At 39.0% G+C, this 23023-nt stretch overlaps 1 protein-coding gene across 9 annotated transcripts in view; it reads left to right on the forward strand.

Annotated features, from left to right (window-relative positions):
• ZFYVE28 (zinc finger FYVE-type containing 28) overlaps window positions 1-23023 on the forward strand; it is a 147555-nt gene that overhangs the window by 73094 nt on the left and 51438 nt on the right. For all 9 annotated transcript variants that reach the window (XM_040556345.1, XM_040556346.1, XM_040556347.1 and 6 more), the window contains exons 3-5: window positions 16110-16247; window positions 19105-19307; window positions 21015-21104. In XM_040556345.1, coding sequence (XP_040412279.1) covers window positions 16110-16247; window positions 19105-19307; window positions 21015-21104 — 431 coding nt within the window. The remainder of the gene's footprint in view (window positions 1-16109; window positions 16248-19104; window positions 19308-21014; window positions 21105-23023) is intronic.

Raw genomic sequence — 23023 nt, forward strand, 5'->3', positions numbered from 1 at the left:
TACAGATTCATTGCCTTTTTTTATTTGGTAGAAACGTAAATTGGGTGTAAAGGATTCATTTTCATTCACCTTGGCTAGAATTTCTTATATTACTGGTAGTTAAAATGTACCAAACTTCATTATGCAGAAAAAAATTCATTGCTGACCAAGTTAAGATAAATTAGAAGAGCAGTGTCCTGATCAATGTAACAAATGTTCACATTAAGTTAGCTGAGTCCCTTAATGAAAAGGGAATGAAAAAAAGTGAGGTACTGTGTGTTGGTTTGCAAGAAAACTGAATGAAAAAGTGCAGTCTTTCTTTTTTGAAGAGCATTTTACAGAGAAAGAGTTGGCAGCCAATGTATTATGTCAGAAACAATTTAAATACTTCTGTCTGGTTTGAGTATCTTCAGTTTCCTACTGTACTGTCACTAGAGAAAAAAAAAAGTGGAGTTAAAGGGCTTACAAAACTGGAAACTAAGTTTAGTAACAGTAAAAATTCAGTGCCTTGGAGGATAAAATAGGGGTGAAGTTATCTTGAAAGATCATTGACTTCAATCTTCTGTGTGATGGATCAGCTATACCTAAATCACCTTTCACAAATTGTATTTGATTTATTTATAAACCTCTAGTAATGGACATTCCACAAACTTTCTAGGCAAATTCTTTCCAAACTGTTATTAGAAAAGGCTTTATGATAACAAGGATGGATGAATAATATCATGGTGCAAGTTAATCTCCTTGTTTTATCCCTGGAGATAACAATTTCTTCTCTGTTTCTGTGCAGGCTCACTGACTTTCTTATTTGTTTATTGTAGTATAGACAGAGAATTCTGTTCAAAAAATAGCTTCTCTGAATCTTTCAGATGTAGGAATGCAAGAAATGCAGACTGATAGTTCCTTGGTCAGTTTGCTTGGCTTGTTATGTAGTGACTCACTATCTTGTGACTCTTAATACCTACCGTCTGATGCCTGGTAGTTTCTTCTTTTCATTTGTCTAACAGATTGCTGTTACTTAAACAATCTGTTACTAGAGCAGAAAGAAAAGATGGAGATAGTTGTATTTTTTTGTGCAGCTATTTTTGCAATTTCTAATTTTCAAAGATCTGCAGAAAAGGTCCGATCACAGTCAATAGTCAACAAGTCTTACAAACTGCAGTTCTTTTTAGAGATGGATCTTAACCATATCCAAAGAGCTCAGCTTTATATGTGTCTATATTTTCAGTTTTTGTAACTATTGTTTGAGAGTTCCAAGTTTACTGTAGTGCATAAACAGGTTCAGACAAAACAAAAGGGCTCTACCTAGAGAATGCAGTGCTTTATAATGGTTATATTTGTTGGTTTCTCTCTTAACAAAAAGGGCAGTATTAGTCAAGGCAAATTGAAGGTATGGTGCTTTAGCTGTTTTCGTTTCTTTTTTTTTATTTTTCCAATGGATATACAGAGAACTTTTGTTTTCAGGACTGTTGAAACTTCCTTAGTAAAACAACTGCAGCTCTAAATGTGGTCTTTTACTGTTTTGCTTTAGCACTTTTTGATTGATGATAAAAATCACACTTTTTACAGTAAATTAACTTTTTAAAACTTCTGAAGATCTTGCATCTTGGATTTAAAATGCTGTGAGTTGACTGTTTAGCATGATGCTGAGTAGCATGTATTTATGAGTATGAATCAAGGTATTGGTTTTCAAAGCTTTGCTTTTTGTTTTCACATTAATGCGATGTAAGTTTGATCCAGTTATGGTAGCTTGTTATAAAAATGACATCCGTTGTTTTGCTTGGGTGTTTGCGTGTCAATAGCAGAATATTCTATGAACATAACATCTGTTAATAAAGTATCTTGCATTTTTTTTTGCGTGGCTAATACCTGTCTAATGGAGTAAAGCACTTCTTCCTGTGTTGCTTTCTGCTAAAATTAACGGTAACTTACATGTGGAGAGATGCATGATGAAAAGCTATCTAAGTTTTTCTTAAATGAGAAAAAAAAAGGATGTTATACTTCTTTTTTTTTTCTATCTTGATTGATGGCGATAGTGGGAAGGCACAATTTTTTTCCTTAATTAAAACATATTTCCATCTCTGAATCTTGAGGAATATGCAGTGCTGGTTCATCTGAGTGGCTTTTATTTTTTTCCTTGCAACACAAATAATTAATTGATATATTTTTATATTGGGGTTAGGATAGGGCGTCCGTTTCTGTGCTGCTCCTACCCCTCCCAGCATCACAGGGTTTTTTTGGTATTGAATTTCCTAAGAAATAATGTCATTTTGTGTACATTTTTAAATTAATCATTCATGCATTTGTGATAGTTTTCTAAATGAATTTACTTTGACTATTGCTATTTTCATATTGATTAATATCTTGTTACTTGAGCCAGTAAACTGATCATTCTAATGGAATTAGCGTTAATGTTACATATTGTAGATCTTCTTTGCTTAATTTGGAGTGTAAAGAGTAAAAACACCTTTGTTTCTAACATGGAGATTTTGCTAGAACTTGACAGGTCAAAACTGAACCTGCATCTAAGCGCTTCCCGTTATTAAAGTGCTCCCAGGGTCATGGTACTGGCTTGCTGGCTTAGTACACTGAGAATTACTTCTGTGTAAAGCAGCGAGTAGTGTTATGAGTCAGTTCCCAGCGTGGTTTTATCAAAATTATTCCTTGAACAGCAGGCTGTGTCTCAGCAATGTGTAATTTGGCACATTAAAGTCCACTGGGAAGGAATTTGCCCCTGCCAGGGCATTGACCTGAAGCAAACCATCGACTCGCCCAGACGTGCTACCCCTCGTGCTGTGCCACAGAATAGTAAAATGGGAACTTCCTTGTATTTGTGAAAGCTTACTTTTCTTAGCTCATTTATAGGAATGATTGACTGGTAACATATTATACTGGCTCTTCACTTTTTCGGCTATTTGCTTGATGGAGCCACTAGGGAAACACTTCTTGAATTCCTGCAACTGGCTGGCCATGATTTTCAAGTCATCTTTCAGTGGTTTCAGTTTGCTGTAACATTAGGCTTTAAAATATATGTAGACTTTAGTGAACTGCTTCATATGTATGTTAGTCCATACATCGGTGGTGAAGTGGACGCCTGAGTCTGAACCTCATTATCTATCACAGTACAAGTGAATGTTGTTGAGGAATCAGAGCCCTTAGAGAAAGTTGAAGCATATTTCAGTGTTTTATCATTTGTCTACGTCAATTTCTGTAACAATATAAAATACACGTAGAGAATGTTATCAAAAATGCTCTGTTTCAACCAGTTGTACTTATCTCCGTATGTCTTGTGGCTCAGTTTAACAATTTAAAGCATCAGAATGAGATGAGCTGCGATTCAAGTGCCAAGGAAAACAGCTTTGCCCTTACCGTGAAGGAGTGCACGTGCTGCAGGCTGGTTCTCAGCTACAGGCTGCAAGAGCACCCTGTATGATATGGAAAGGAGGTAAAAATGGGCTGAGGAAAACAGTGAGTAATAGGAGGGTAAAATGCTGCAGGAGCTCCTCAGGGTAACCTCCCTTGTCACGGGATGGCATGCTAAAATCTACAACAAACTGAAAGAATTGCAGCCTTCATCACTGAAATAAGCATAAGTACGTTATTTGCTTTCTGAAGCTGGAGATGTATGGATAAGATCAGTCTAAAAGTGAGGAATCTCTTCATGTGATCCTTTGTGGTGTTTGGGTGAACCAGCAGTGATGTTTGATAACAGGGTACTTTAGGAAGGAATTACTGATGGCCTGATAGAGGGACGCCAGTGCAGTTGCTTTTCACCTCTGCTTGCACCATTTGTAGGTTTCTAGGTTCCTTTTTTCTTTTAATAAAAGCCATCCAACCAAAAAATGCAGAAGTGGTCGCAGAATTGCCAAAACGCCTAGTGCTGCTTCCCGAGCTGCCGAGAGCCATCCCTGCTTTGCAGCGAACTCTGCGTGGAGCACGTGGGGATTTCTCTGCAGTGAGGAATGGAAAGTATCTTCAGTGTGACTTCTTTATTTTGTGTGTATTTCTATTTCAGAAGGGTGAAACTGAAGCTAGAATCACAAGTTGGTAAATAATGAAAGAGGAAACTTGTCTTTCTATATATAATACAATTAATTTTTTATCAGTGAGAAGAGGAACGTGATTGTATTAAACAGCGCGTGCTGGGGAAGCGGTAGGTTGTTACTGAAAGGGCTTGTGATGCTACGTTACCCTGCGCCATCTGCTCATGAGGAGCATGTTCTTTGCTTGGAAACTCAGAAGGAAAAATAATTTGTCTTTGGTGGAAGATGAGGTAGTCCTCCATTTAACAGGAAAGCAAGGTTAATATTTTATACGTACTTAAGGTAGAAAGCCAAAGAGCTTTTTTTTTCCTTTGCTGTCAAGACATGACAATTTTTGTGCATAATAAAAATATGGTGTTTTCTTCTTAATGTGTGGTTATCTGCCCTGGATCATACTGTTTGTATTAAGAAGAATGGACTTGTTGGTATCTTGCCTGAACATTGACATACTGTACCTGAGACATGCTGGTAATTACCGTGCATTTGAAGGCTACGTGAGGATAGGGGATCGAGGTCATTTTAAAAGTGACTTTTTTTTCTCAGCATTTGTGAAGTAGGAGACTACAGCGGATCACTTCTGAAAGCTCTAATTTAATATGACGTGTCTAGCTGTCAGGGGCTTTATAGTTTTGTAGGTTTTCCGGGTTCTTCAACAATGTCATCAAAGAGTTGTAGTCAGCTCCTTTTTTATCCTTTTTTTTTTGTTTTACTGTTGAAAAGAAGGACGAATTCCCATGTCGGCCACTGAATTGGGTATGCAGTCATATGACTCAAATGTGCTGCAAAATGTCTTCTTTCCTCCATACGTGCGTGTTACCAACACGCTAGCAAGATTAACAATATGGGAAAATTATTTACTTGATATTTATGTACTTGGGGTTTAACTCTGTTTTCTTCTGCTAGAAGCTTTTTCACTTAATCATATTAGAAAAAAGCAGTCTTTTAATTTAATTTTTCTTTCATATCAGTGAAGTATGATAAAAAAGACAAGAAGGCAAATTAATTTCTTAAAGAAAATTCTTAACAGTGGACTTAAATTTACGTTGCGATCTTAATGTATTTGAAAGTTAAAGGGTAAATTTTTCTGTATGGAATAATTCATAAATCATTAACTAGTTCATATTTTGGAGGAATATAACAATATACTGTGTATGTATAATGCTGTGTATATATTTCAAATATTATGAATAATGGGTTATTATGCATATTCTGTGAAATATTGTGCAACTTTGTTTTCTTGTGTGTAGGTTGTAAGCTTTCATTAAACAAAAGGAAGCCTTTAGATGTATATCTACATACAGATCTACATATATTATGCATTGGGCACCCCAAGGACTTGTGCATATTAGCAGGAGGGATTACAAAATAGATTTAGAGTTTGCTGAGAGAACAGATGAATTGCAGACTGCACTGTTGTTGGTGTTAGTGTATAATTTAACAATAAACCGCTAGTTAAATGGCTTGAGTTCAAGGTGAGGGGAAGAAAATAAAGTGTTACCCATTAGGTTGGCTTGGTCAGTCAGTGCAACTTTATCATTAGTCAGAGAGATGACTAAACAAAAATAGTTTGGTCATAACTCCTTGTTCCTTTTGTGGTGTAAGGATGCAGCGACTGTCTTCTGCCTCAGACTTAGGAAAGAATTCCTGTTAGCTCATTGCAGCGCAGTGCTCTAAAACAACTGGTGGGAAAGTGCCGATTTCAGGACAGTCATTGAAAAAATAAGTTAGTTTTTCTAATTTTTTTTCTAACTTTTTTATTAAGTTAGGAATGCTTCAGAGAAGTTTGAAGTGGTTGGTATGAAAACAGCTCAGATGAGCCAAAGTTTATTTATCGGAGAGCAGGCAGCAGATGGTAGGCTTGGTGCAAGCATTTGCACTTCCTGCACACATGAAAACTTTCTGTTTTAAATACTTTGGAAAACAAGTATTTGTATGAAACGAGTTATGTGGGAAGCACGCTGTGTTGGTTAGGAGTGCTCACCTTCTTACTTACGCCATCTACTCCTGCTGGATTTTTCACTTCTTACACAAAATAGTCTTGTTTCCTTTAAAAATAGCGTTGAGATGAAGAGCAGCAGTATTGCCCCAGGTTCGTGGTCCTTCCCGTATGTGGATGCTGCTCCCTGTTCAGAGAAGATGCCGAAGGGGGAACAGAAGTAATGCTCCTGATACTGCTGGATGATGTACACAATGTAACTTTGGGTTATATTTTACATTTTTAATGTGTTTTTAGTTCCAAGGTTTCTGTGGATGCAGTTTCCTTAAGCAAATGCTAAGCAGTAGATGCTTGTATTCTGATTCCTCAGGTGCCCCAGCGTACCTGTACCTACTGTTGAAGTCATTGTCGTGCCACTTACACAGTGCCCATGATAAAGCAGCCCAGTAGTTCATGTGGAAGTGTAAGTGATCACCCCGAGACCGCTAAGTTTGTTGAATTGACTTGTGCCAGTAAGAGAGGCATTGAGATAAAACTGTCTCACTGGTATAAACTTTCATTTTTGCCTTAGAATTTTTCTGATAATGTTGGAATTTTTTTTTTTTTTTTTTTTTTTTTGGTTAGGTCTGATGTCCTACAAAAAAGGATGAATTATAGCAGGCTTATGTAGTAATGTTTACTCAAGACTTCGATGATAGCTGGGTTAAAGAAGTATTGTACCATTTTGGCACATTCCTGCAAGCTGCTGGCCTTAAAGTCTGCCGTGTTTATTCTGCGTGCTTCCGTGGGGATTTTGCAAATTTAACCCTGTAACTGGAATGTGAAGAGTTCTCTCAGTAGATCTAATTAACATAATTGTGGTTGTCTGGCTTATTCTGCAATGCAAATAAGAGTCTAAAAGCACATCACGTTGTATAATTGAGAAAATCAAATTTTGAGTGTATTCCTCAGTAAGGAAGGCAACATTATCTTTATGTAAATTTTTTTTAGGAGAAAATCCTTAACTTGGTCATTTTAAATATACTGATAGCAGAAGTGATCCTGAGCCACCAAACTCATCTGTTTTAGAACAGGTATCTCCAAAGTTTTGGGCTCTGTAGTTTTGAGTTTAATTCATGTTGGATATAACAGTGGTTGATTGGTGGTGTAATACCTAATTAGCCTTTTGTCTTCTGTCTGCAGCTCCAGAACTTCAACATACCTTTCTCAATTAACTTCGTTCAATGAAATCACATTTTCCTTTATTTATTTATTTTTTAAAATGCAAAGTATGTTCTTTCTCTCCTAGTAGGTAAAGGCTGTTAATCTACCAATGCTGTGGATTAACACCGATGGTGTTTTTGTTTACTGTAGTGGTGGAAATGCATAGCATGATTTCAGAAAAAAGTATCTTACGTATGTTTGGGAGGTTTTGGTCAGAGTCCTGTGATAATTTCAACAGCTGTGCATGTGGATTCCCCAGTCATTGGCTCAAGCAAGCCTTTGGGCAGTCTGTATAAATGTTACATACGTTTTAGCTTGGGTAAATTTCTTTGCATTATTGCCTGGATATGTGGTGGAGTATAAGCAAACAAGATAGATAAACTTTAGTTAAAAAAGAAGAATCTCCTGAAATGTGAATTTTTGTGTTACAACACATGGCTCCTTGGGCTGTAATTCCATGGGCCACTGACAGTGTCAATATAAAGGCTTCCCGTTTCCTACTTACACTATTCTTATTCCTATCCCTACACTTCAATGTGCCCCCCCTCCAGGGCACAGCTTGGTGTTACCTAAAACTGATTTGAGACTGTGTGGCCCACAAACGTGGCAGCATTGTCTGTGTCCTTCCTTCCTACAGCAGTCCGTCTGTTCCAGGAGCCAGGCTCGTGTTCCAGCAGCGATTTAGGAGCCACGGGGCGGCTTGGAGCCTCCTGGAAGCCTGGTTGAAAGCAAGTCTTTGGTAGGGCTGTGTTCTCAGCCCAAGTGATTTGCTTTGTGTGTGGATGCCTGATGGCATAAAAGGGCTGATTGTGGCTGGATAATATCCGTAGACAGGCGTGGCGGGGGAGCAGTGGGTGTATAGATCCTTATCCAGAGCCACTTTAAATAAGCTGTGGCCAGCTGCAGACCATTATGAAACCGCATCTTCAGCTGTACTGATGCAAATATTTGCAGAGTCATCCCATGAACTTCAGCAGTGAAATGCCCTGGGTTACTGCAGGTGAGTGCACTGAGCCAGCTCACTTATACCCTTTGTATGAGAAGCTGCCAGTGCCAATAAGACATCCTGGCACGGTCTGGAGATAGAAAGGAAAGCTGCAAAGTAGGTGAGATTGGGGCTAGGCTTCACAAGCTGGTGTTGCTGCCTAATGGCTTATGTTGCACAGCCGCCTTACGCTGTTTGCTGTCCATCTTGCAAAGTGACTTATCTGAAGGTGTCTCCTATTATCTGACAACTTTAAGTGGTACAAGGGAAAAACATGCCCTTTTATTCTTTAGTTTATCTAAATTATATCTGCGCCAAAGAGAAAATTTTAAAACGAAAGTCAGCCTTAATGAGCATCCCTTGGTGAAGAAGGTATCTGTGAAGAGCTGTTAAATAACTCGTAGGACAATGATGGTGTCATAGAGGATTGGCAGTGAATTATCTAAGAAATACTAATTGTATTCATTAACATTCTTGATAAGAGCAAACTGGGAGTATGTACCATAATCACTGCGAACAGCGAGGCAGTTCAGGGGTGCGACATTTTCATGTTTGATTGCATCTGTCCATCGAAGAACATTTTCTTCTGGAATTAGGCAGAAATAGATCTCATTAAACAAGTCAAGTTAGACTAAAGCTGTAAGAAACTCCCAGCTGGATTGTGAGACCTAATGATTGGTTAGAAGTTGGCAAGAATCTATTCCTTATGTCATTTTGCTAAATAATGTAAAGGTTGAACAGTGGGGATTGAGCCAGGAGTACTTTCAGAGAAAGTAATGGCCAAGTCTTTCTGGTCTGCTCAATTTGTTTGAGCCCTCCAGATATTACAGTAGTGACATTAGGGGAGGTCAGTGGAGGAGACAGCAGGGTAATTATTGACTTACAGGGAAGAAATTAACTTAAAGAAATCAAAATTCTTTGTCTTAGTGTTCCCAAAGTTTAGAAAATATACTAGACAAATACATTTTTTAACAGTAGAGGGGAGGAAGTAGGAATCCACAGCAGAGTCTCGCCATTCAGTAGTATTGGAACACTTGGGCGTTATTCATGGATCTGTGATGAGGAGGAACCCATGCTGGTGTCCTGATTTGTACCTGTTCGTGAGTTTTTATAAAACGTAACAGAGCTGATGGGCTCTAGAGAAATTCCCGTAAGGGCTATATTTAAGAGACTTGATACAGGTTTAGGAAACCCAGATATTCATGCCTGAAGGACTGGGCAGTTGACTGATAGGTGCACCAGCCAAGCTTTGTTCTCTTTTTATACATTCTCTTCCAATTTAATTGAAGTGGCAACAGTGTCAGATTAAAAAAGAAGGCAAGTGCAACTGAGAAGAAAAACATTTTTTGATTAATTTAATTGGTGATGTCAGGATTGTTCCTAAATTCCAAACAATGAACGCTTTTGCTGCACTGTTTATCTCTGATACAAGAGCCTTTACTTTTTTTTTTTGCTATAGTTTGATCTGTACTTCAGTTATTTTGTAATTGATTGCAATATTTCTCATTTTGCTACTCCTAGTAAGCATCAGAAAAGTTGATTTTTTTTTCTGTTCTCTTCAATAACCAAAGTAGGCTCTATGACTACAGATTTTACATTTAACTTTTTTTTACCCCCAGAAGTTTTAAGTGATCAATGGGGTGGTATAACTAGGTAGAAAACAAATGTGCAGCAACAAGCCTTTTTTAATTAGTAAATAAAATCATTAATTGTGTCCTTTTTAAACTTGTCTACTTTTCGTCTTTGTTGGGAAACTTTTGGTCACTTGTATTATTTTTGACTGTAGAATGATTGACAGGGAGGCTAGGAAATAGAAAATGCTTGGCCATAAGCTGGTACACCTTTTGTACTCACCAGTACAACTCTATCAACAAGCCAAGGATTTTCTTCCCTGTCTGCATTTTGGATTCGTATTTGATCTTGTGTAGGGAGTGATTAACGTTTTAAGATATTTTTCTTGAGGAAAAAAAGGGTTGTAATAGTGTTTACTACTATAGTCCGAAATTGTAAGTTTCCATTTTAGCAAGCTTTTTTGTGTTTCTCTGCCCCATGGCATTGAAAAGGCAAAGAGGAGGTAGCAGTAAGTCGTGGCAGCATTGCCCTTCTTCTGCTCTCAGACTCTGCTGCTAAGTAGCGTGGAGGCGGTACGAAGAAGGTGGTGCCAGCTCTGTGCCAGGCTGAAGGTCTTGGGAAAGCTTGCAGTACATTTTTGGGCAGTTTTGAGATCACTCTGCCACGCAGGAAGCCTGGTACTTTTTGTTGTAGCCCATGCCCTTGTTCAGAGGGAATTATTCTTCTGTTGCCCTGACAGTATGTAAAGGGGATGTTAAGGTACAAGTTCACTTACTGCGTTGTGTTGAAATGTCTTTCAGTGAAAGGCAAACATTTTAGAGTCTTTATTGAAAAGGTTTGAGTAGTTATAAACTGCTCTAAGAGCACGTCTGTACCCACTAGGTTTATCTGGTAATATCTTGTTTTGCTGTGCACAGTTTTTAAGTTCTCATTTCCCAGTAAGGAAGGTTTGGCTGGAAAGCTCTGCTGAGAACTTGAGTACAAGTTGGGGTATTCTTCATTTCAGGAAAGGCTGTCATGTCTATTATTAGTTAATGGCTTTTTGGTGTGGAGGAGTAAAACAGATTTTCTCTTTCTTATGACTGCATCAGGAACACTGAGATTTTTGAGAGCTGAAAATGCTTTTCTCTGCAGAGAGAGGAGGATGCCCTGCAATGATACGGTACTTAACGTAGTCTCAAGATGGTGGTAGTTATGAACAGCCCTTCTGTAAATGGTGATTCCTCTTTTATTTACCGAGAGCTATATTTGGGTGTGTAGCAGGAAAAGAAGGAAATTTAATTCCACGGTTAGATCTTTGTGTTAGAAGCAGACACACACTAAGAACAGATTTAAGTTAAATTTAAATGTAAGCCATCAGAAGAGTGCGTACTGGCTTGCTGAAAATGTTGTTTCAGTTGAGAAAGAAATAAATCTTGGTTAAACAACCAGTTGTGTTGGAAGCTACACTCAAGTGTCTGTGATTCCTCGGGCTTGAAAATTGGTGTGCCAGTCTTCACCAGTTTATATGTACCACTCACTCCATGTGGAGGTATAATTATTCAGTGTATCTGTAATAGATTTTGAGCATACGCAGGAGGTGACGTCAACATTAAAGTTAATAAACCTATGATATTTGGAGTGTGTCGTGCCCTCATAAGGGTATTTTAGCAAGGCAGTTCGGGAAGAGAAGCTTTGCTGCAGTTCAGCACAAACCAGAACAATTTTTGTTGCTGATATAGCATTTAAATTGCTAGAGATCCAAGTGGCCTTTCATTCATGATAAATTTTGGAAGTGCTTTATAGTGTGCTAGGTTAAACTAGGATTTACTGCATACAATTCAGAAGTTACTTTTAGAAAGTGTAGCAGCCAGGAGTTGGCAGTGGGAAATAATTACCAAGCTCATCAGGCAAAAAAAAAAAAAAAAAAGATTGAAAGGGGGGCCTTTGGCACCTGTACAAAATGGGGTGGAGGGAGCGTGGTGGAACCTGTTGTTGTCTGGAGACTTTGGCTCTCAGATCAGAAACAGCCCAGCAGGGACACTGCGGGGTTCTGAAGCCAGGGATTTGGGTGTCCTTTTTGGGTGTCCTTTGAAATCTGTAGTCACATCAAAGCGTACCTCATTTGTTCCTGCTTTCTCCTGTTGATGAAAGTAACCCACAAACACCTGAGTGCCAGCTAATTGCTCAAATTGGAACAGAATCTTCCTCTATGTCCCTTTATGTCATTTTTGTTTGTCGGTTCCTTGTTTGTCAGAAGTGTGCTGTTGAAGGGAGTTTGCAACTTAACATCGAGCCAGAAAAAGAAACAGAAAATTTGAAGGACATATTTCAATGAGGATGCTAAAATGCTATCTGTTGAGCTCCTGGTAGCGTTATCAGAGGCTGTGTTTCCATGGCTAGGTTCTGCAGTCAGGAACAAAGAGGTACTTAGCAACACGGGAAGTTACCTTCCTCTTGCAGAGGACCTCAAAAAAGTCATATTAAACTTAATAGCACGGAAGCACAGCATAGATTTTATCAAGGATAAGTACAGAAAGGTAGATAAGTCCGCCTTCTGTTGATTAGACCTTAAGTACAATGGAGTTATTGGCTCTTCTTTTTGTACCTATCCAAAGGCTAATGCAGTCGCTGTTGGCTTTTTGCTCTGATTATTGAGTATCTGGCCAGTTACTGCTGGGCCAAAAATAAACCAATTTTTTGCCCTCCGCTGAGGCTAACTGCATTCACTGTCTGACTACCACTCATTATATCTCCTATCAAAGTAAGATATAAACAAGTGCTCTCCATTACATGAAGCACCGAGTTTTGTTTTCCGGGAAATGTGGAACTTGGAACCCATCCCAGAGCACAGCTCTGCAGTGGCTGGCCGTGGCACTGCAGGAAAGCCCGAGGAGAGCAGCCGAAACAAAAGCGCTCATCCCCGTATGCAAATGAACCGGCAGATAACAGATAAAGCCACCAAAGGATACATTAACATCCGGAGGCTTTTATGTAGCAAGATAGATCAAGTGAAAGATTTACTACTTCAATTCCAACTAATTGATTTCTGTTGCTTAACTTAGAGCAAAACCTCGGTGCTGCCATGTATCTGAACCCATTCATTCTTCGCTTACAAAGCAGAATACCGTAATTAACTAAATTGAATGTTTCTTGAAGCTCTTTTAAAGAAAAGACTAATTTGCTTACAACGCATTGGATGGTCTGTCTAAATTGGCTGGCATTCTTCCAGTTGCAAAGCAGCAGAGATTTGAAATCATTACAGGAGCAAGTGGTGTGAATTTCCTGCTTAGGTTCTCTGCTCTAGGTGTCATAAGAAGGAGGAATGGAAGAGGGAAGGAATGTGGTGGGGAATTGTTTTTGTTTTTGTTTGCTTTTTTCTTTTTTTCCGTGTAGTAGGATAAGATAAACCCTGGGTAGAGTCAGAGAATTTGGGAAACGACACATCTCGAAACAGCAAAAGCAGTTTACTTCATAGTTTTCTAAGCACTTTCACACTGAATATTAAAGTTTTGTCAACTGTCCTCTTTTAGATTTTCCAGTATCACTAATAGATTTGGCAGGAAGAAATGCTCATCTCTTTACTTGTGTTTTTCACATAGCTTTTTGTCAGAATGACCAGCTGCCCATGTGAAGCCAGGTAACTCTTGAAAAAACTGCTACTAGTCCAGAGTACAAAACAGAACAAAATATACCTGGGCAAGCAACTATTCTGTGAGTCCTGTTGCTTTACCCCATTTGCATAAAACTTTCTTTGATATATCAGGAATTTTGAGTAAGTATGTAGATGATTATGAAATGGGAAGTCAATCTGTCTTGTATTTGCTGTAAGATAAGATTGCATTTGGAAAGTAATGCATTAAAGTTAAAAAATATAATAATAAATTGGGAATGCTTTTCAATACAGGTCTCACTGTCCTATTCTGTGCAGCTTTTTAAAAAAGCAAGAGATTGAAAATTGCATTTTACCATATTCAAATTTGGTGGCAAGTAAAATGAATTGGAATATCATGTCCTAAACTAAAATGGGACTGGATTATTTAAACTCTGGTATAATTTGATTCAAATATAATTCTTTTATGAGTTCACTGCTTTTATATTTCTTTGCATTTCCTGCAGGTTTTGTAAAAATTCAGCTGGTAGGGTTACTTTTTATCTCTGTATCACTCCAAGTTAAAAGATCTTTGCAAACTTGTATTAATTCCCTGAAAACAGAAATTTCTTTTTTTTTTTCTGATGTGCCAACCTGTATTGCTCGGGTGCTAATATGGGAGCTATGGACAAAGCACCTGCTCGTGGAATAGATGAGGAATAGCTCATTTAAAACAGATGACGAGTGACTCTCGACTTTCCACAACTTACAAGTTATAATCCTCAGTTTTATTCATTTCTCTCTGGCTTTGGGTAGGGAACTAAATGGTTTAGGAGCTGATTTCCTTGTGGGACCTACTTTCAAAATATTTTGGTTTCCCAGCTATATCTAGACTATATAATGATGTGAGCAGTTAAGAAATGGTGTTCCTATTAATCATTTGATCTACACCTGTATTTCATAGAACCAAGCAGGAGGAAGAGAGGGGAGGAAGGAAAGCAGTACCTTGCTTTTGTCACCCTGTTGCTACATGGGAATTGGCACGTAGTTCCTTGCGTGTCTGTTTTACCCTGGGGAGGTGGTGGCAGTCTTGCTGCTCCGTGGTCCTGGATGCCAGTGCCGAACCAGTGTGCAGCATCTTCTGCTCTGTTGTCTGGGACTGGAACTTAAGTTCCCTTCACTGGGGAGCATTGTGAGGCTGCGCTTTTCTCAGTTTCTGCAATGGGCATCTCTTTGAATTGGGACCCAAGCACTCTGTGGATCCTGGCAGTGTTCTCCTGCCCAGCAGAGGGAGGGGTATGGCTCTAAAATTAAGCATTACACAAAGAACAGCCTCAGCACGAGGGACGACTTTTCCAGTACTGCTTCTGCCCCTGCGCCTTCACTTCGTGCCCATCTCTGCAGGGTGCGGGACTGAATCCCTGTCTGTGTTCTAAATGTTCAGGGGGTGTTTGTTTCTTTTAACAACTTAATTAAAATGATATATTACTGCATGATACACTTAAAAAATACTTCTAGGTAAGCATGCTTTAATAATTGCAGCAGCAGTAGATAAAACACCTTATGCCAACGTGTAATAAATTTTGCCAATCATAGTTGATTGATTGATTTTATTTTTTTTAATGAAGGCCATTGTAGTTACAGGACTGATACTAGCATTATTTTGTGGCAACAGCAATTCCAGCAATCTGCACTGAAATTACAGAAAATATGCATATTTTTTTTTGAACCTACAGTAGGTTTTGTTTTTTCTCAGTGGGAACACACAAAAGAGGCAGGTTTCTTTAAAATTCCCATCTTCTGTTATTTTCTTTTAAGTGCAGAGCAAAATAAAACAGTGCAGCGCAGACTTGAAGCAATTCTGCCTGTTAAACAGTTCTATACATGACAGATTTGTTTTTATTTGTTTGAAAAATATTTTAAGTAGAATGTGAATTCTGTAAATAATGGAAAAAGCATGAGACAAACAAAGCATCTTTAATGAAAGCACTCAGCCTTTCCCGTGCTCTGAATCTACCTTTATTATGGTAATCAAATTCCTTGCAGTACCCAGCAGGGGTATGTGAAAATTATCTTTTCAAGTAAACGAGTGCAGGTTATTTACCTCGTATCAAGAAGCTGCTTAGAGGGCTTTGATCTCTGTCCTGCTGCAGACACAGATCAGAGCTGCTATTAAACACTCTCACACTCGGGCTGTGTCCCCGTATCCCCCTGGGTGGTCCCGGAGGTGAGGTGGCACAGCGCCCACCAGCCCTTCAGAAACCTCCTCATCTGTATGTCCAGGACGAGCTCACGTCCACTCAACCCTGACGATCGCAGCATAAATCAATTTCTGAGGCCTCCGGGGTACCCTGTAGGGCATTCTTTTTAGGAAGAATGAAATGCCTATCCCTGGGAACTGGTGAGAGGAAATGAGAGGAATCTAATTTACTTGTATTTCTCGCTTATTTACTGGTATCCTGCAGATAGGTAGCTGCAGGTCAGAAGCTCTTCAAATCACACCTCCTCACCAGAAGTCCCACTGAAGTATTCAAAGTTGAGTGAAGTGAGTCTGAGAAACAGCCTCTAGGAAAAAAAAAAAAAAAAAACACAACAGTGTCTCTACAAAAAGTGAAGTTTGTCACGCTTCCTTCCAGCAATATTCTTTTTTTCACCAGCGGGTTGCTCTGTGTGTGTTTGTGTGATGTTCTTCACTTGCATTCTGCATTTGCCAAGTCACTTATTTAGTTGGAGTCTCACTAATAAAATCTGTTAAAACTTTTTTTATTTAAAAGTGTGATTACTTTGGGAACAGTATGTATGTTTTCCTGTATTTTGCTTCAGGATAATGTTTTGAACATCATAAATCAAATCATGGATGAATGCATTCCTCATGAACGGGCCAACCGAGACTTTTGTGTTAAGTTTCCAGAGGAAATACGCCATGACAACCTTGCAGGACAGCTTTGGTTTGGAGCAGAAGTAAGTCTCTCATGTTTCTGTTACTTGGGGCTAATGGGCAGTTTTTTATGGCATAAAGCTTGCAGTTGGAATTTAAAATGCACCCCGAGTCTTCTCTGAAAATGGTCCATATAATTACAGAACAGGGGAAACAGATGGAGAACTTGCTGTGGATGTGTAGTGGAAGGGGATTCTTTCACTATGTTTTTGGTTATTGGATACAGATTTAATTTCGTAATTCTCTACTGTCAATATGACCATCTTTTAAAAAACTGTTCTTTTTTAATTAGCATCTGATTTGTATTCGTGATGATTTTTATCCTGATAGGCCATCTCACATCTCATGCTATGAAAGCCTTAGAAACAAAGAGAGAGAAGGAAATTTTCTCAGGAGAAAAGTTCTTCTGCAAATCTAAGTGCATGCTGTCATTTTATTTTGATGTCTATGTTATGCTATAACTCGTATTAAACATGCAAAGTTTGTTCAGCTGACATTTGTTGCACTTAATTCTCATGTATGCTGAAGATATAATGGGTTCTTTGCAAAACCCTGAAGCACACCTTCCTTCTCTTGCCTGGTTTCTCTGAAAGACCTGCCTCCACAGCAGCCTGTAGGAACAGGGGATTTTATAGTGAATAAGCCTTAATTAATGTAATCAAGGGAAGCCTGAAGAATCAGAAAAAAAGCATGTGATATGTAAGATGCTTATTCATTAGTGTTGATATTTGTTGGCTAAAAAAAAATCATTGTGGCATCTTCAAAGATAAATTTAGTATCTTCAGGTCTGCTGGCCTGAAGGTGACTTTAAGCATCATGCATTTGTTGGGGTGAGGGGGAAGTTATCTAGACATCCCAGCACACAACAGCACCTTACGTTGTTATTTTCAGCTTTGCATCTTTGCTATTTGAAACAATCCTTCAGCTCCCGTTATTAACCAGTCTTTTCTCCTCTGATGCCTCCTTTCTTTTTAAAGTGCATGATCTCCATTAGCAGTGCCTATCTTGTTCAGTCCAATATACCCCCATGTGTTTTGCTTCTGAAAATTTCTTTGACAGTAGTTAATTGTAAGCTCCTCAGAGCTGGAGAAATCTTGGGTAGCATTTATTAAATGAATTTGTGATGTCAATGTTTTATAATTCCGTGCTCAGCAATAACAGCAGCAGTTTTTCTTCTTGTTACGGTGTGACCTTCCCTACCTTCATCCAGATGGTACCCAGCTCTGTTTTAAAATGCTGAGGGTATCTGCCATGTTGCCTTAATAGCACCTCCTTGGTAGCTAGGGAGGGCAAGATGGGGGTAATTCTTCATGCAGCCATTCATATTGAATCCCCGTGAATCCTATTATCCTTTCCTCCTCTAAGGGACTGGCAAACAGGGATCGCAGCAACAAACAAACAGGAAAAACCCCAGCCAAGGCAGTAACTTCTCTTTGAGTCCATGGCAAAAAGTGCTTGAGGGAACCACTGACATGGCCAATAGCTTTTAAAACAAAAAAAATCCTTCCTCCCCTTATTCAGTGTTTGGGTTATGTAAGCTAATGCGTTTAATCTTTCCAAATCGAACTTCCACTGTCCCTGGTCTGAGCAGACCTGTTGGTTTCAGAGACTTAACGTGTGCAGTGCTGAAGTTATGCTGATGCATGCTCCTGCAGACACTGTCCTGTAAATGCATGTAGTAAGGAAGACTGTATGGACAGTTACAAATATATGCCTAGGTGTCCTTGTCAGTGCTGTCACTTTGAATCACCAGTCAAACAGTGCCTATCAACAGGTAAGGCTTGCCTTATCCATATTTTTCCACCAATACTGGTTTGGCTGGTAAGAGGTAAGAACATGATCTTCTCTGAGTGCACTTAAAAACAAATCAGGCAGCTGAGCAGGGGCTGGGACCGCAGGTCCTCCATCTGGGGCTGCAGAGACTCCTTCCCTCCCTGCAAGGAAGAGGGGAGGGATGCAGAGCTGCAAAGGGGAATGAGAAACAAATAAAATGTAAATAACCCTCTACATTTTTGGTTTTTAAAAAAAAATCCTTTAATAAAATACAGCAAGTATGGCTTATGTCAGTGCTTGTTGTCTTCCAAATGTATCTGTAAAGGAACGAAGCCAGCAGCAAAGATATTTAATAACATATTTTAATAGCAAGATTTTGAAAAGTGTTATACTAGTATGTTAATATGTAAAAATATACATTTAATGACTTTGAGCTGGTTAGAGGAAGTCAATATATAACTCCAGGGCCAAGGAGTCTCTTAAGCTGCTGTTTTCCAGAAACTGGAAGGGAAGAATCACTGTGACCTGTGGTTTTTGTTTGTTTGTTTGCTTGATTGCTTTTTAATATTCTTTCCTGTAAAATATATTCACAGCTTCAGTGGGAGACAGGATACTGGATCCCTTGTTATATGGCCAGTGTGGCTGTTCTTGTTGCAAAAGGCATCACAGTCACAGAATGTCTTTCCTTTTTGTAAGGATAAATTTATTTGACAAAATCAAGCAGTCCAGCCTGAATTGAAACAGTCCATTGATCATATTTTACCTGTATTCACGTCCCTTTTCTGCAAGCAATCCTTGCGCACACAGAGGATATATCCTACTGAAGATGATTGCCTCACTAGTAGGAGTAGAGCTTTCTATAGGTTTGTCTGCCAACCTTCCTCCCATTCTCATATCTCCCTGACTGAGCTACTCCCTGACCTTTAACATGAAGACTTAGGACTCTGAACCTATCAGTCTTAAATCTTCTAGTTGTTTAATAATTAGCAGCAAATGAGGCTAAGCACTGCCCTGGTCAAAGTATCCAATATCTCATCTTGTGCTTTTTTTTAACATAAAAGTAACATTATATAAAATAATAATTTCTTTCTCAATGTGTTTTCGTAGTGTTTGGCTGCTGGTTCGATTATTATGAATCGTGAAATTGAGAGTATGGCTATGAGACCGTTGGCCAAGGATCTTACCCGCAGCCTAGAGGAAGTTAGAAACATCATACGTGACCAGGCCTTAAGGGATTTGAACCTCTACACAGAAAAAATGAAAGATTCACTCAAACATTTTGATGTCCTTTTTGCAGAATTTGAATTAAGGTAACAGATTCTAAGTTAATGAGCTACTATAGCTGTTGCTTGCTTCTTCGTTTTTTGGAAGTTGGATGTTTTGTTCTGTTTTCCTTTAATAGAAAAAGCATTATTTTTTTGTCATGACATTTAAATTCTTCAGTAATGTGTTCTATTGTTAATTTTTTCCCTGCCAGTGTAGCAATAATAAAAAGAAAATTAAATAGCTTTTTAGCAATCAGCATTTGCTCTCCTCAAGTCAACTGTAATCTTCCATTTGCATGCTGGCATATGGCATTTGAGGGAGGTTTTCCAAGACACAAAAGAAAGCCATAAGTCTCTTCCCTTAATGCTTTCTTTGTCAGAGGAGAGGTGACAAATAAGAGACATTAAAAATATTTATGATAACAAATAGTCTAGAGATTATGAGGTTTTGTTCTGTCTCATGCTTAGAGATAAAAGCAAGATGCACTCAGTGAATTTAAGAAGGCAAATTGAAATCTGATGAAGGAAGTGCTTTTACACATGAGCCATAATTAAACTCAAGAACATATTGATTAAAAAAATTCTGATGGAAAAATGGCTTGGAGGTTTATGGCAAAAATAAAATAACTGCTTTTGGGGTGAGAAAAAGTAACTGCTTGTTGGGTCAAAGATTCTATTGACCAAGTCTTGTATTGTGCTGCATAATTTAAGCCAGTTTCCTTCAAGTCTGTTAGATGTATGTGGTGCTGGGCATAATTAAAAACAGGATACTGGATGAGATTATCTATGGATCTAACATGATACAGCATTTAATGCCTTCAGCAGAACAGGATTTTTGGTAATTGGGTAGTGTTTTAAATTTTTCTTAGGAATAATCCATAGAACGTCCTGTCGTCTTGTTTGTCCTTCCTCTTTATTCATATTCTCTTGTATTATATTACTCAGATATGTCTTTTTTTTTCTTCTGATTTGGAAAATCATAATTATGCTGAAAAATATCTTAATTGGAAACGCTGATTAAAAATGTGACTCTTTGTGCAGACACCAATGGCAGTCAGTAGCTGGTTCTGGACAATGCCTGCACAGTTTCTTACCTGTCCGTACCAGCTGTACATACAGCAGTTTCCCCTGCCACTGTTTTCCAAAACAACTTTTTTTCTTCTTGTGTTACCCACAGTCCACAAGGGACTGACTGGACATTACAATGACAGAAAACACCATACTTCTACTGGTGTTTCTTGCCTTGTCCATTAGCACTTTTGCATGTAATTCCATGTAGAAATGAGGCCACTGTTTAAGTCTCCCAAATTATCTCTCTGCTGATTAACTGAACGTCAATAATACAATTTCAACTGAAACCTTCAAGATAAAACGTGTATTATAGTCAGTATTTTTTCTCCAAGAAATGCAGCATAGACGTTTCTATTGTCAAAATGCATCAATAAAGATCCTTCTAGGACCTGCCTCCCTGTGCCATATAGTATGAAGTTCTGATTGCTAAATGTGTATAATTATACCTATAAATTACTACTGAGTTCCAATACCTCAATGTGCAAAAAGTAAATCATCTTAATTTCATATAGATTCTTAACATTTACAATTTTCCTAGTTGGTGCTGCCAAAATAAATATAAAATAGTTCAGGAAATGTTGTGTTTCTAAGGTGTTTTGGACTAGGTTTGTTTTTACTTACGATCTGATTTGTTAAATCATGTAAAACAGGAGTACATTAATTATTTTATAATCTTCGTAGTTATGTGTCAGCCATGGTACCTGTGAAGTCCCCAAAAGAATATTATGTACAGCAAGAGGTAATTGTACTATTTTGTGAAACTGTGGAGAGGTAAGCAATGCAATTAACTATTAGATTTTCATTTTAATGTTTACTTTTAGTCTGAACATGTATAGAAATATCTTACCTGTAGTCATTAAGAAACAGCATAAAAATATGTGGCATTTAACTTTAAGTATCTAAATACAAACTTAAAAAGCATTAGCACAAGCCTTTTCTTTTTGTTGTTAAAGAAAAGGTAATAATACTGTAATATTGTTGGTATAGATGTGTAAATGAAGACTAAGCATTTAAAAGGGCTGAATCTCTTTAAGGCATCAACATATAACGTTATTTCAGTAAAGAATACCTGGGGAGATGGTTCACATCATCTGCCAAACTCCAGTGATTATCATAAATAGGGGAAGAGCAACTGACATCATCTACCTTGACTCGTGCAGAGCATTTGACACTGTCCCCCGTGATATCCTTGTATGTAAATTGGAGAGACTAGGATTTGACGGATGGACAACTCAGTGGGTAAGGAAGTGGCTGGATGGTTGCACTCAAAGAGCTGCAGTCAACGGCTCAGTGTCCAAGTGGAGATCAGTGCTGAGTGGTGTTCCTCAGGGGACCAGCACTGTTTAACATCTTTGACAGTGACATGGACAGTGGGATTGAGTGCACCCTCAGCAAGTTCGCTGATGACACCAAGCTGTGTGGTGCGGTCGAAATGACAGAGTGTAGAGATGCCATCCAGAGGGCCCTTGAGAGGCCTGAGAGGTGAGCCTATGCGAACCTCATGAAATTCAGCAAGGCCAAATGCAAGGCCCTGCATCTTTGCAAGGGCAATCCCAAGCACCAATACAGACTGGGCAGAGAATGGATTGAGAGCAGCCCTGAGGAGAAGGACCATGGGGGCGTTGGTTGACGAGAAGCTCGACATGAGCCGGCGGTGTGCACTTACAGCCCAGAAGGACAACCGTGTCATGGGCTGCATCAAAAGCAGTGTGGCCAGCAGGGCAAGGGAGGGGATTCTCCCCCTTTGCTCTGCTCTCGTGAGAGCCCACGTGGAGCCCTGCATTAAGCTTTGGGGCCCCCAGCACAAGAAGGACATCAACGTATTAGAACGAGTCCAGAGGAGGGCCACGAAAGATGATCAAGGGGCTGGAGCACCTCTCCTGTGAAGACACGCTGAGGGAGTTGGGGCTGTTCAGCCTGGAGAAGAGAAGGCTCTGGGGAGACCTTGTATAGTGACTTTCCAATACCTAAAGGGGGCCTACAGGAAAGCTGGGGAGTGACTCTTTGTCAGGGAATGTAGTGATAGGACAAGGGGGAATGATTTTAAACTTAAAAATGATAGATTTGGATTGGATATAAGAAAGAAAGTCTTTACTCCGGGGATGGTGAGGCACAGGCTGCCCAGAGGAGCTGTGGCTGCCCCATCCCTGGAGGTGTTCAAGGCCAGGCTGGATGGGGCTTTAGGCAACCTGGTCTAGTGGGAGATGTCACACTAAAGGGGGGTTGGAATTAGATGATCTTTAAGCTCCCTTCCAACCCAAACCATTCTATGATTCTATAAAGAACCTGTAAAGGCTCTTTAAAATCCTGGGAAGAATGGAGCTTAGCTTCCATCCATATGTGGTTGAGACCATCAGTAAGGAATACATAGCACGCTTTCACGGTCTGTAGATGATACCAAAATCAGAGGTGTTGCAGGCCCTTTAAAATAAAGGATTATAACTGAAAATGATTGCAACAAGTTGGAGGAATTATTTGCAGTCTGTCAGATAATTATTAAATAGAAATGCCACGTATTTGACAATTAAGAGGAACATCATTGTTTGTCTTTTACAGATTTGGTTAATCTGGCAGTGAATTGTAGGAAAGAATGTGGAAGTTGTAGTTGGCCGTGTACTGAATTAGTCCATCTAGTGCTAGCATCAAGTGAGCCATGGCCGTTTTGCTGTCTGCCAACAGCAGTGTTGGCA

The sequence above is a fragment of the Cygnus olor genome, chromosome 4, assembly GCF_009769625.2.
Source record: "Cygnus olor isolate bCygOlo1 chromosome 4, bCygOlo1.pri.v2, whole genome shotgun sequence".
Taxonomy (NCBI): domain Eukaryota; kingdom Metazoa; phylum Chordata; class Aves; order Anseriformes; family Anatidae; genus Cygnus; species Cygnus olor.